We start from the raw sequence: 13,960 nt of genomic DNA, 5'->3' as shown, positions 1-13,960 counted from the left end.
AATTCAAGAGGCATTAAAATTAGAAATAATCCTAATACTTAAAAAGTGGTTTCAACTATATTTACAATAAGTGTCCATCTTGAATTATAACACTATTGTTATAACAATAATTATTATTTTTCCTCCTCTGTTTACAAACAGTTTCTATTCAGATGGCTTGCTAGCACCATCAAAACAATTCTAAGAGGGAACTACCTTCTTCCTAGTAGTAAGGTTTTTCTTTCCCAACTTGTCCCCTGAGATCCCTACCAGGTTTTTCTAGTAATGTATGCTAAAATATATGGGCTATTTGACTAATACTACTCTCCATTCCTTATATTCAAATATGCCTTCATGTTTTTATTCTTTGAGAAATGCTGTGAGTTGCTCTTTCTTGTTCCATTGTGAGAAGATCTAGCCCATACCTTCCTGGTTGGTCTCTCCCAACTAATCAATTGGACATCTGAAGCCTCCCACAAGAATTTTACCAACATTCTCCATTCACAACCTTCACTGATCAAAAAGCTACAAAATAACTTTATTTCATTATAATTTCAGTAACATTAGCTGAAATGCATTGAGCTTCTCATGTCCCACCACTTTGTATTTGTTTTTGCAGGCTCTTTAGTATCTAATTTTTTTACTCCATTTCTTACTAACTATCAATACATTTTGGGAAACTTTAATGTTGGATTAATGAGACAGAGAAAAGTCAAATAAAAGTATGTTTCAACAGATAGAGAGGCTAGGAGTATTCCTAACTTCTGAAGAAGAAAAGTCAGTGCAGGTTGAAGCTTGCAAGTCTTCTTATTCAAAAAAAAAATCTCCATGCAGAACCTGGATCTAAAAAATCACAGATTCAAACACTACTAAAATGTCATAGCCACAAAAGAAATTGACAACTCTATGAACACAATTAGACAGTGATCTTTACACACACACACACACACACACACACACATACACATCAATTTTGATAATACCTAGGATGGTGATAAGGATTGAGACTGACAAAACTAATGTCAGCCTGTACCAAAAATGCAAAATATCTAAAAGTAGTATTCAAGATTTACATTGATTTTCACCAATAATTAAACCAATGAAAGGGAGTAAGGCCAGTTATTCAAAGCAGAATATCTCAGAACAGATCTGTTTGTTCTATGTAATAAATAGAATAAATTTGTGGCAGTGTGCATAATATAAGCACAAATAAAAATCAGCTGAAGAAATCCAATAAAAAAGCTTATTTAGTGCATTAATATGTATATCTATTTTAAATAATATGATTAATGATTCTTAAGAGTTCCAAAGATGACAAAGTTGATTTAATATTCGTATTTTTTGGAAATCAGGTTATTTTCTTTGTATACATCTAAACTTTACAGTGGTAATACAATTTTTAAAATCTTGTATGATAAAGACGTGCATGAATTTGTATTGCTGCTATACATTTTCAATAGTGAATGGAATGAATGTTATAAAGCAAAAATATTACATAGAGATTATGTATAATTGTTTATAGGAGGGAAAATAAATTTTTTCAAATTTTTTACTGTTTCATTTATTTATGTAAACACCCATTCATACTCTCTATAAGTAACTGACTTTTTATTTTTAATACAGTTTCCAACCCTTCTTTCCTCTAACAAAACCGAAAAAACCACTCTAACAGTGGAGGACTCATTTCTGGTCAAATTAGGAAAATGGAAAATGCATGTTGCAGAGGCCAAATGCATACTCCGAATGGAAAAGTTACCCCCATACCAAGGAGAAGGTAAAGAGAAGAATGGATGTAAATATTTGTTTCAAATATCACTGAAGGTTCATTTTCTTCCTTGACTAAATAAGTATTGACTAATTTTAATTTAATATACCAGCAGTTTTAACAATGGTTTTCATACCATAGTATTTTCATGCATTTAATGCAGCAGACATGCCTAGTTTCTTTGCTCAAGTTCATCTGAAGACTCTCTGGCTAACATCTGCATTTAGGACAAAATTACTACAATAATAGTATTCACACCTAGCAAGCAGGAACAATACAGGACTAAGTGAAGGAAAGGAATTGGAAAATGATAAGAAGGGAATTGGAAAATGGTGGGCAGAAAATTTGCCTGAGGTAGAACTTGATAAAACCTGGTCTTATTTGGGTTAATTAGGCAGTGTCTTCCTTTACCTGTCAGTTGGTTCATAACTCATGCTATTCCTTCTCCCTTTCTACCTCCAGTTCCCAGATAAACTGGAAGAAGATATCTCCTAGGCAGAATTGTTTATCACCTTCTCTAAATGCTCTATGTGATTGCCCAAATATTCTCAGGGCCAAGCACATTTGATTAGCTATAGAGAGCCCATGGGAAAACAAAAGGGAGAATGTAGATGGCCAAGCATGGCTACGTCCATTTAAATTCTCTCCCTTGTCCCCTAAATCATTTGAAAAGAGCCAACAAGATCTTGTACACCCTGATATATTCTAAGACAACACTCGTGGGGCGGGGGGTGGTGGGGGCGCAAATATACTCTATTACTAGACATGGTTTGTCTTCAGATAGCTAAAATTTTAATTTCTTGTTTAAACAATAAACCAGGTCGGTTTTTCTGTCTGAAGTAGTTTCGGGGTTTTTAAGAACATGAAAAGGCTTTAGATGCAACTCACCACCAAAAAGAAACCATTTCTCTGAAGTAAATGAGACAATAGAAACACAAAGGTGATATTTTCAGAGACCAAGTGCGTGCAGTCACCTCACTTCTATCTTACTAGTAGTTTCCTCAGGACTGTGCTATTGATTATTATTTGAAACTTTCTATTTTAGAACTGCCTTTTATACTCACACAGTACTCATTCTTTTAGATATCTGTGTAGAGACAAATGTTCACATTTTGGAGTAGATTTAATTTTTTAAAGCAGTGAGAAACCACTTAGAGGCAACATTGATGAATACACAAAGTGATCAAACTGAGCCTTATTTTAGCCATTAGTAAAGTGTTATTCTCAAGTAATAAGACTGTTTATATGTGATCCAACTGGATGCAAATGCATCTTCAGTAAGAATTTTGAACAATTTCATCACCCTTGAATTAGGAATGAAGATTAGTGGTAAGATTCATAGGTTCCAAAGCCATATAGTTTTTTTCAAGGTAAGTTTATCCAAGGGTGATTGTGCATATACTTTCACAAAAGTTTTCTTATAGCACTTCCAAAGATGCTTTAAAGGAAAGAGTTTGGATAAAAGATTCCATACAGAAGACATGTGCCTTTTGCTGAACAAACAGAGAAAACACTACAAAAATATAAATTCCATTAGTGGTCAGTAAAGTTAATACCATTATTTTGTTGCTACTGCTGCAACTGTTGTTTTTTTTTAATATAGTTCCAAAGTGAAAATCCCCAGAATAATTGTCTATGCACTATTAAGTCCCACTAAGGCAATTTTTGACAATGGCAATGCTAATTTCTTTCTAAATGGCCAGGTCTACATTGCAATCGCATGTGGGATGGATGGCTGTGCTGGGATGACACACCGGCTGGGAAGACAATCACTCAGCAATGCCCAGATTATTTTCCTGACTTTGATACCACAGGTAGAATATCTGTTTTTATTTTATATTTTGCTATGACGCTTTTAGAGTTTTCATGGTTCTCAAAAGAGAGTCAGATATAAAATATACCTACCTAGTCATACTCTACACAGTTTAGCATGTTCTGAAGCATTTCCATAAATGAAATACTGATTGCACACATCTAACAAGCTGTCTTTATTTTATTTATTTATTTGGATTTTTTTATTTTTAGAGAGAGGAAGGGAAAGGGACGGAGAGAGAGAGAGAGAGAGAGAGAGAGGAATTGATATGAGAGTGAAACACCAGTCTGCTGCCTCCTGCATGCCCCCTACTGGGTATTGAGCAGGAATCGAACTCGCAACCTTTCCATGCATGGGATGACAGCCAGTCAACTGAGCCACACCAGCCAGGGCAACAAGCTATCCTTACTTTTTAAGTCACGTTACTGGTCACTTCTGCACGCTGGTCATAAATTCCATTACATTTTGAATAAAAATTCACTTTTATATAATTTAAATAATAAATATTAAATTTTAATTAAAAAATCAAGTAATTTTTCTAAAACTGCGATCCGTTTTTAAAATATATGGTTTCTAAAAATGTTTTCAATTGTCTCACATTTTAGTGACTTACGCAAATGCTTGATCTAGAGTTTGCAAATAGCAGGCTGGTATAACATGCCCAATAGTAATTTTATATAATGATAAAAATTATATAAAACCAAGATATATAAGGAAAAATAAATCAGAAGGTGTTAACTATAGATACCAGATTTCTGTTCCAGCAGATTATTAAAATATGCTCAGATAATAAAACAAATACTGTTACAATGAATTGTACTAACACCCAGCTCTGTGTCCTGCACAATATGAACATTCAACAAATGTATGTTTAGTAAAATAGTGACACCAAATTCACTTTAGTTACAAAAGTAATATAGGAACACTTTTCATTGAATATCATTTTTTTCCTTTTCAAAACATTTTCTTGTATATTTCAGTAATCCCCCCGATCCACAGTTCTGCTTTCCGTGTTTTCAGTTAACCGTGGTCAACCATAGTCTGAAACTATTAAATGGAAAATTCCAGAAATAAACAGTTCATAAGTTTTCAATTGTGCAGCACTATTCTGCCCAGGAAATTAAATTATCTCGTCCAGTGTATCCACTCTGTATACCACACCCACCCTTTAAGTCACTTAATAGCCATCTTAGTTATCAGTGTTTGTTTCACACTTAAGAGGCTATGGAAAGTCAACTTTGACTTTAGAGTTGTTTGGTCAGAGTTGCTGCCACATTTCAGGGTCAAGCAGCCCACTAGTTAGTCGCACTCACTGACTGTGAATTGGAAGAAGTTACTGCCCATTGACAGTGAGGACATCAGTTAAGACAGAAAACGTCAGATGGTAACAGCAAGCAGGAAAGTTTCTGGAATCCAGATTAAAGCAGAGAAATTCATCCAACTCCAAGACAATGTTTGGGAGATGCTGTTTGTGCTTTCTTCAAAGATGAGATCCTAAATTCTACCCCAGTAAGACATAAATAATGTAAATGGGATTAGAGGGGGAGGGGGCATTTTTAAAACCAGTTCAGGTCAGCCACTTCTGGGAATTCTCATTTTGATGGAAAAGTTGGGATGTGAAGAGAGAAAGGACTTAATCCTGTGCCCCACTCATCATTACATTCCTGTAAACTCGAACTAAATGCCATTTGATGGTAACCCTCCAGGTTCTTACTGACTCCTCCGGATAAATGATGCTTCATTAATCTTGTCTGACAACTACATTAGTGCTAACTTGATTGGCACAAAGAGCTGTTCTGCAATTGAGGCTACAATGCCAGTTCCAAAGCGGCAGTGGGCTCTTGCCAAAGTGGCTATAATTATTGACTAAAAGACAAGTTTTTGGTCAGCAAAACAGAGATTTCCAGGCATAGATCCATCTTTCCAGTCTGGTTTTTGGATAGAACTACCTCAGGTGGGGGACAAACCCACTTCAAAAGAAAAGCACATCTTAAAAATACCTATAATCCAACAAATTTAAATTCTTTAGGATTTAACGATTAACCCAAACCTATGTCTTGATCATACACAAAACAGTTTAATGAAATGACAGAGATTTCATTTTAGACAAAGTGTTTGGTAAAAGACAGGTAGATCATGAAAGAGTGGATAACAATATTGAAATTCAAAAGATGTTAATAGTCTAAAGGAATATGTTAGTGTAAAAAACAAATTTAACAAAGAGGTATTTAAGACCCTGTCCTTGGAGTCAAACACTTAACATTAATGGCATAGAGCTAAGATGCATCCCCTAGTTTTGGATTTCTTTGTTCTATTGAATTTAGCCATATGAAATTGCCAATATTTGATCATTTGACAAAAAAAAAAAACACCCTGCAGTTTCATAAGTCAATAAATAAATATTGCATATAAATGAAGAAAAGTATGTCTTGCTCTTCTCACAGTTCTATCAAAAATCGTAAGTTTAACGTCTGTTAAAAAAACACAGGAGGTGAAGTGTAGGTAGCACTTTGGAGTCTGAAAGACCTGGTATTCAATCCTAGCTCACCCACTAGCTACTGACTTTTTAAATTCCATGACCTCTCCGTCTCTGGGCTGTTTGTAAAATAGAGATAGCGGTATCTGTCTTATAGGGCTCTGCCAAAGCTAACATGAGACACCGTATATGAAGGTTTTTTGTATAACACATCCCAGAATCTAGTAGGTTCGTGGTAGTCTCCATTGACTGATACTCAGATTCAAACTCCATGAAGTGGTTAACACTTTGAAATGATTTTAAGCCTTGGTTTAATTTTCCTTCTTGTTGTTTAACGGTAAGCAATAACTGTTATGTTTCATTAACAGAAGTGGCTGTGAAACACTGTGCGAGGAATGGATCTTGGGAACTAAGTGCTGACAAGAATGAAACCTTGACTAACTACAGTATGTGTTATGCTTTCTCTGATGAAAAAATGAAGGTAGGTTCCATTTCAGATTTCAGTATTTGGTGATAATGCCACTGTCTGTGTTTTATTGGTTACTAGGAGATACCAGTTTTTGCTTTATGTTTACATGGGGGTTTGAGTTTATATTATTAGGTGCATAGAAATTTAAAATCATTATATCTTCCTGACTTAATATCTGCATCTAGATGGTATTACACCAGTTTTCTATGGCTAGTGTTAATCTGAGTCATCTTTTCTCATTCTTTTACATTCAATATTTCTGTATCCCAGTATTTAATGGTGTTTCTTATAAATGGTGTTTCATATAATCCCTTTAAAAATCATCTAGTCCAACCAAATTACTTTATAGGTGAAGACTACTGAGGTCCAGAGAGGTGAAGTGACTGACTTTATGAAAGTACACAAAGACTTAATACTCTGAGTAAAGAACAGCTCTGATAAATCCATCTTGTGTTCTTCCCACAACGTCATGCATATTCTTAATCTTATAATATTCAATCTATTCATCCAGTTTATTATAATTCAATATAATTTAATTCTTTGAAATACTTGTTTTAATTTTAGTAAGTTATTTGAAAGGAGGGAAACAGTTGTTGATTTACACTGATATTTAAAGATAGAAACCATTCTCCCCTTCTATAGTCATTCATTCACTCACCGCATTGGTCTTTGTAATTGTTTTTGTTGTTGCTGCTATTATTACTCCAGCATGCATACATGATGTTCTACCTGGCCATTGTGGGACACTCTGTTTCTCTTCTCACCTTGACAAGTTCACTGGGGGTTTTCCTGCGTTTCAGGTAAGTACCCTCCTAGCATCTGCTTCTTTCTTTCTTCTTTAAGGTACTGAAATAAATGGAAAACTCTGTAAAAGTTGCGTGGAGGGGGATCTTCTACAAATCATAAGAGATATATGGGAGTCATGAAGTAGCAAGAAAAATTATATTAATTATCACACAAAGAGTAAATAAGCAATTACATAGTATATAAGGTCTCTGAAGGCCAAAGCTATCTGTTTTGTTCATCTATATATACCTTGAATCTACCAGAAGGTCTGAATTATAGCAGGTACACAGTAATGTATGTTGGATTATTGAATGAATTTTAATAAATTTAAAGTACCTTTAACTCATTTCAGAAAGTTCAGTGTAAATGTCATCAAGTAAGTGCAAGAAAATTTTTAACAATTAGCAGAAATTATATTGAAACCTTCAAGAAACAGAAACTCGTATTATATATTATTCATATTTTCCTTTGGAGCCTAATAGTATCACCACTTCTCGTTATGTACATAATACCATATTGTATATAGCTTTTAGCTAGTAGGATAATGTCCACTATTAGTTAATACCTATATTAAGAATTTGTTATGCCAAGTGAAATAAGCCAGTCAGAGAAAGATAAGTATCACATGATCTCACTCATATGTGGAATCTAATGAACAAAATAAACTGATGAACAAAATAGATCCAGAGACAGAGAAGCATGGACCAGACTGACGAATTTCAGAAGGAAGGCAGGGGTTGGGGGTGGAGTGATTAACCAGGGAATTTATATGCCTATATGGATACTGACAATGGAGTAGTGAAGACCTGGGAGAGGCGAGTGCAGGTTAGGATGGCAGGGCCCAATGGGAAACACAAACAAACAAGGGGACATCTGTAATACTTTCCACAATAAAGAAAAAGTAATAATTTGACAAATGTTCAGAACGATACAAAGTGTAAGATATGGGACCATCGACCCTTTAATGTAATTAGCTGATGTACTGGAAAACCAGTCACAGTTTGAAGAAGAAAATTGTTCTTACATATTTTTCATTCATAAAATGAGTGTTAAGCCCTACAAAGCATCAGACACTGTTCTAGCTGCACAATGCAAACTGCTTTAGCACTTCTATTCTAGTGAGAGAACATAACAGGCAATAAACAAATATATGATATGTCTGGAGGGGAGAAGAAGAAGAAAGCAGGGATGCAGGGACTGAGAGGAAGCTAGAGGTGGAGGAAGCGTATTTTATTCAGGGCGGTTCCAGTTCTCACAGGACATTGAACATTACCCAGTCCTTTCAGTCAGTGTTGTACATCAGCAGGTTGTTGAACTCTACCTGCCTAACAGAAAACCAGGCCTGAGATTAGCAGCACTGTGTGATGCCTTCATCCACACTGCTCATGCTGATGCCAACTGTCATTGGTTTAAGCCATGCTGAATCCAGCAATGAGGCCAGAGGTATTTGCCTCCCAGTGAGAAGAATTATAAAATGCTGTTATGACTGTAAGGGAAATGGCAAGTCACGGGCTTAACCGTGCAGTAGGGAAGAGTTTATGCAGTGTAAATGGGTATGATGTTTCATATAAAGCATTTTTTTTTCTTTTTAAAATCCTTAAATTTACAACCTACTTTTATAGCACTGTTATAAAATCAATTAGACTTGGTTTATTTAATAGACTTTTCTGCTGCTAAAGTAGTACATGGTATTGTGTGTGTGTGTGTGTGTGTGTGTGAGAGACAGAGAGACAGAGAGAGAGAGACAGAGAGAGAGGGAGAGAAACAGTTCTCTAAACCCCATTCTGCATTCTACTCCTGATCAACAAGTGCCAAATTTTAAAATATTCTGTATTAAGTATTTACTGATGCTTGTGCTTCCTGAAAATTTGAAAAATGTAGTTACAATAATCAAAATGTGCTCTAACACATGACCTCATTACTTAAACTTACTTTTTACTACAGATAATTGAGTTGGAAATATAGGAAAAGCATTGTAAGTAAAACTAGTCTACCCTCATGTTTTATCTTTCATCAAAATTCTTGGGATTCTAACTTTATTCTACGCATAATTTTTAGGGGTAGTTACTATTATTAATCTTTAGCATTATTAACTTAATGCATTAGGTTTTCACATGATGCTAAACATCTTTTAACTGAATCAAATATGGTAAATACAAGATTTACATTTATCTAAGATAATCATTCCAATTTTGTTACAGCCATTCTATAGGCTCTCTTCATTTGCATCAAAAAGTGAAATAGGATATCTAATCATGCCGATTCATATGGACATTTGCACAAATACATATTAAAAGTTTATTAAGGAACTTTTAAAAATCCAACAAATTGCTTAGCACCCAAAAGGTGGGAAATGGGTATGCAACGAGGATAGGTATCGACAGATCCAAACCACAGGATGCCTCATAATGAGGTCCAATTTGAGCCTATTTAAAGTTCTTTGCCTGTGCCTGAGCTCCACCACCAGGAGGTTGTGGAAAGTAGGAACTACAGAGCTGATTCCCATTGGCTTATGAGAGATAAAAAGCCTTCAGAGGAAATGTCAAAAGAGAAGATGACGGGAGACTTCATAAAGTCTGTGTCTGTAAGGGTCAAGGACATGGACCCAGTGCTTTGTCACGGGCCCCTTCCTTCTTCCTTCATGCTCTGTTATCCCATTTGCCACACAGTTTCTGCCTGGTTACATCAATAAAGAGTCGACTTTTCATCCGAAGCACATGCCAAACTGTAACTGTTTCTCCAGTAAGAGTTCTTCTCTCAGTTAATTTTGGGACATTTATTCTAATTAAAAGTGATTTTATCACCCACTCTTGCACTTGTTGGACAAAGTCACCTGAGAACTGAAAGCTGTGGGAAAACTGTTTTTAAAACTCAGGAGTAAGATCTTACAGATGGGACCAGCCTCACTTATTTCAATACATTCTCTCAACTATTGCTAAAGGGAACATTAAAAATACTACCAAAATGCTGTACCCTCCCCCCCCAGGTATTTCAACGTTTTAGCACTGGTTAATGCTGTTACTTTTTCTTCCAGGAATCTTGCCTGCCAACGGGTTACCATGCATAAGCACATGTTTCTGACTTACATTCTGAATTCTATTGGTGTCCTCGTCCACCTAACCCAAGTGGTCCCCAAAATTGAGTACGTGAACTCGGATCCGGTGAGTACTGCCTCATTTGTCTTTTATTCTATTTTTAAAGATGTAGCATTTGTAAATAGTTAACATGGTGTTATTGTTTGTAAAACTAAATGGATTATTTGAAATGTTGCATTATTCTTGAAAAACTGACATTCCAGAAAACATTAGATTAAGGTTCTCCATAGCCAAGAAGAGTAGAAACAGCAAAGAAAAATCCAAGACAGGACCGAAAAAAAAAAAAGCACAAAACTTTTTTAGAAAAGGGAAGTTGTTGGACATTTTCAATCTTCAAATATTAATTGAATTTGCAACTAACATGAAAAATGTAACCACATCACAATTAAGGAAAAGCATGTCCATGATCAGTTCATCTATCTGTGATCCAGGCATGTGCCTACTTTGAAAAAAACAATATATAATTTTAAAGACACTTTCTCTCCTAAGCAAATTAAGAGTTATGGGTTATTTTTTCATTTTGACCCAATTCTCAGGTCACTGAATCAGCAGTTAAGAAGCAAAAAGATATTCCTTCCCAGTGCCCAAGGGGATATATTTTAAAAAGAAAGTTATTTCTCATAAAAGGTGGCTGCATCATTCCAACTGTTGTTGCACTACTTCTATTAGAGTACATTTTATTGGGGGCAAAATAAAACCGTGTTCTCACTCCTCAATGAGGAGTCCCCATGGGTCCATGGTCCCTCTCCTATCAGAGTAATCAGTTCCTTCCGTTGGAAGTTTTTAGGTTAAGCAGGTTCTCTCTTATAAAACCAAGCATAAAAATTCTATTCCTTCGCATTTTTTTAAGTTAAACTCATAAGAACTCATGGCATAAATAAGGTCTGAATAGATCCTCAGTTTACTGAGTGATGTGAAAATTGCCCATTGTCATCCGTATAATTGGAGCATTTCATTTCCATAATATTTAAAATTTCATTTATTGCTCTCTCTGCTTATTTCTTCATGTGGAAAGTCAGGAGACATAATTAAAAGTATTGTTCTTGCTGCATCTAAAGGAAGTGGCATCCTTGTCACTTTCTGGAAAGAAATGTGTCTCTGAACTTTTTATCTGGGTCTGAAAGATACAATACAGGGAGATTATTAGTTTTTACTGGGAACCTGAGTTTTTTGCACCTCAAAAGCCAAAACAATCAAGTCACATTTTCTGTAGCCTCCTGTATAAGGAAAATCAAATGAGTCCCAAATTCTGAAAAACAAAGTGAATTTCTTCTCATTCTCATTTGTTCAGGACACTTGAGCCACCAAACTGTTGGCACTTCATCCTAGTCATAGGATGATCTACTCAGAATGGATGCTCAGGGCTGAAGCAGGAGACACCAATGAAACCCAGGGAGGAGAATGGACTCCTCCTGGCTAACCCAGAGGCAGCTGCTGCAAGGAATAGCATAGAAATGTGACGGAGGGGACAGGGACAGCAGAGTGTTTGAGATGAGAGATCAGTGGCAGATAAAACTACATTGGAATTATCCATTTTGTAGGCTCTGGAAGCAATGAGGTTGGGAATGAAAACCGATAATGGATTTGAGGGACAGTGCAGAGAGACTAATGCCAAAATGTGATCATGGGATCCAATGTCCCACTCTGGCCATTGATGCTACTTCATGTTACTCCCATGTCAAAATCAATAAATGGTATTTCAGTAAAGATCGGATGATGTGGAAAAATAGAGAGGGCTTCTTTTTCTCTTTAAACTGAATTACTTAAAATTGGATTTGAAGAATTTATTATGGATTTTAAGAAGTTATTCCTAAAATGGCCACAGGCATCAACCCAATTTCCAGTTTCTCTTATCTGGTCTGTCTGGCTGGTGCCTCTACACAGATAAGCATAGCTTACAAGTGGTCTCTTGTGGCATGGTTTACGTAGCAAGCCCTCATCTCAACATCTGCATTTCCACTGCTTTTAAAAGGCTCTCATGAACTTAGTGCAGAACTTCTTATAGATTTGCTTTCATTCTCAAAACACTTCCAGTTCAAGTACAAGGAGTTTCACACACTCTTTTGGGGCATGTTGGTTTATTGCTAGAACATAGCTACAGAGCAACAGTCAATCTGGTATTTGCTGTGCTTCGCTGGATTGCTCCAAATACTGTAGCACTGTTCTTGCTGAACTATAGAACCTCAGATCCCAGCTCTTCTACTCCCGTACAGTTCATTCTGTAATCTTGAGCAAATTACTGAACCTCATGGTGCCTCACTTCCCCAATGTGTAAAGTGGAAGCAATAATAGCCCCTTCCTCATAGAGTTATTTGTGAGTATTACATAAACCAGTACACCCAAAATCCCCAACAGGGTCTGGCACATTGCAACTAGCACTTGTTACCTAGTATTATTTATATTATAGTTGTTACCATTGTCATTAGGCCTTGAGCCCTTGTCATGTTCTAACGGTGACACCCAGTTTCATTTCTGTGATACACAGCATAGGGGAAACTCGGAGCATTTGTTAAATTCTGCTTCAATCCAAAAGGGCCTAAGTGTAAAAGCAGAATGAAGGGAATACTTAGAGTTTTTTAATCACAAATAATCAAAAGGACTGTGGTCTGAGAATATAAAACTAGATCAGTCATGGCCTGAGAATCCCCAGAGAAGAGTAATATATGCTCATTACATCATATAGAGAAAGACTCTTGAGCGTAGCAAGCTGTTAATTCTTATTCCCCTGCTGCATTGCCAGCAGACTTTCTTTTCCAGTGTGTGTGCATCCTGCTTTTCTGTTGACTGTATTTTTGTTTGCTGAACATTTCCAGAATGCTTCCTTGGCCACTTCCTGGATCATCTTCCAATGTATTTATCTCAGATGGGACTTTTTTTCTCCAGTGCTTCCCCCCTCGCCCAAACACACCGAATCATGTCTACCGTTCCATAAACTCAATTCATTTTCTCTAAGGCTTTATCAGAAATCAGCTCAGGATTGCATGACAGACTCACATTTAATTAAAAATGTTATACCTTTAGATTCCTCTGGAGACACTACAGCACTTCCCTACAAAGTTAGTTAAAGCTGACTTTCTGGGTGCGGGATTTTCCTCCTTCATTCAGCTAGCTTTAGAGAATGTACACATTGACAGTTTTCAAGCTGACAGAACCTGTTTGCCCCTTAGTTTACCAGCTGCACTAACATTTTGATAGGAAGTTCTCTAGTTCCTCCTCCTGAGGTTTTAGTATATATATGGGTCAAAGTCAGGAAGTTCCCATTGCATTGTGACTCTGCTGGAACAGGGAGCTTATGCTCTTGGATGATGAGGATTATCAGCACTAAAAGGCCAGCCAGTAACTAAAGCAGGAGTCATCAGTTGGGTTCAGCATAGCTCCTGGATCATATATGACAAATGCATCCCCTGGTGATCTCCTCTTTGTGCCTAAAGAGATATCACCAACATATCAATGAACTTCAGGAGCAGCATTAATCATTTCTGGGTTATTCACCTCATTGGCCATAGAAAAGGGGCTTTATTATAGACAGATCCTTGGCAGTTCTAGAAAATGATGGGTCTCAGACTCATTGAAGAAA

The 13,960-nt window shown here is 36.3% G+C and overlaps 1 protein-coding gene across 2 annotated transcripts in view; it reads left to right on the top strand.

Annotated features, from left to right (window-relative positions):
* CALCR (calcitonin receptor) overlaps positions 1 to 13,960 on the top strand; it is a 74,915-nt gene that overhangs the window by 50,614 nt on the left and 10,341 nt on the right. For both annotated transcript variants that reach the window (XM_080664612.1, XM_080664611.1), the window contains exons 4-8: positions 1,603 to 1,753; positions 3,448 to 3,558; positions 6,402 to 6,514; positions 7,211 to 7,302; positions 10,323 to 10,449. In XM_080664612.1, coding sequence (XP_080520738.1) covers positions 1,603 to 1,753; positions 3,448 to 3,558; positions 6,402 to 6,514; positions 7,211 to 7,302; positions 10,323 to 10,449 — 594 coding nt within the window. The remainder of the gene's footprint in view (positions 1 to 1,602; positions 1,754 to 3,447; positions 3,559 to 6,401; positions 6,515 to 7,210; positions 7,303 to 10,322; positions 10,450 to 13,960) is intronic.

This window comes from Plecotus auritus (assembly GCF_963455305.1).
Source record: "Plecotus auritus genome assembly, chromosome: 4".
Lineage (NCBI taxonomy): Eukaryota > Metazoa > Chordata > Mammalia > Chiroptera > Vespertilionidae > Plecotus > Plecotus auritus.
This window is presented reverse-complemented; position numbering and strand designations above follow the sequence as displayed.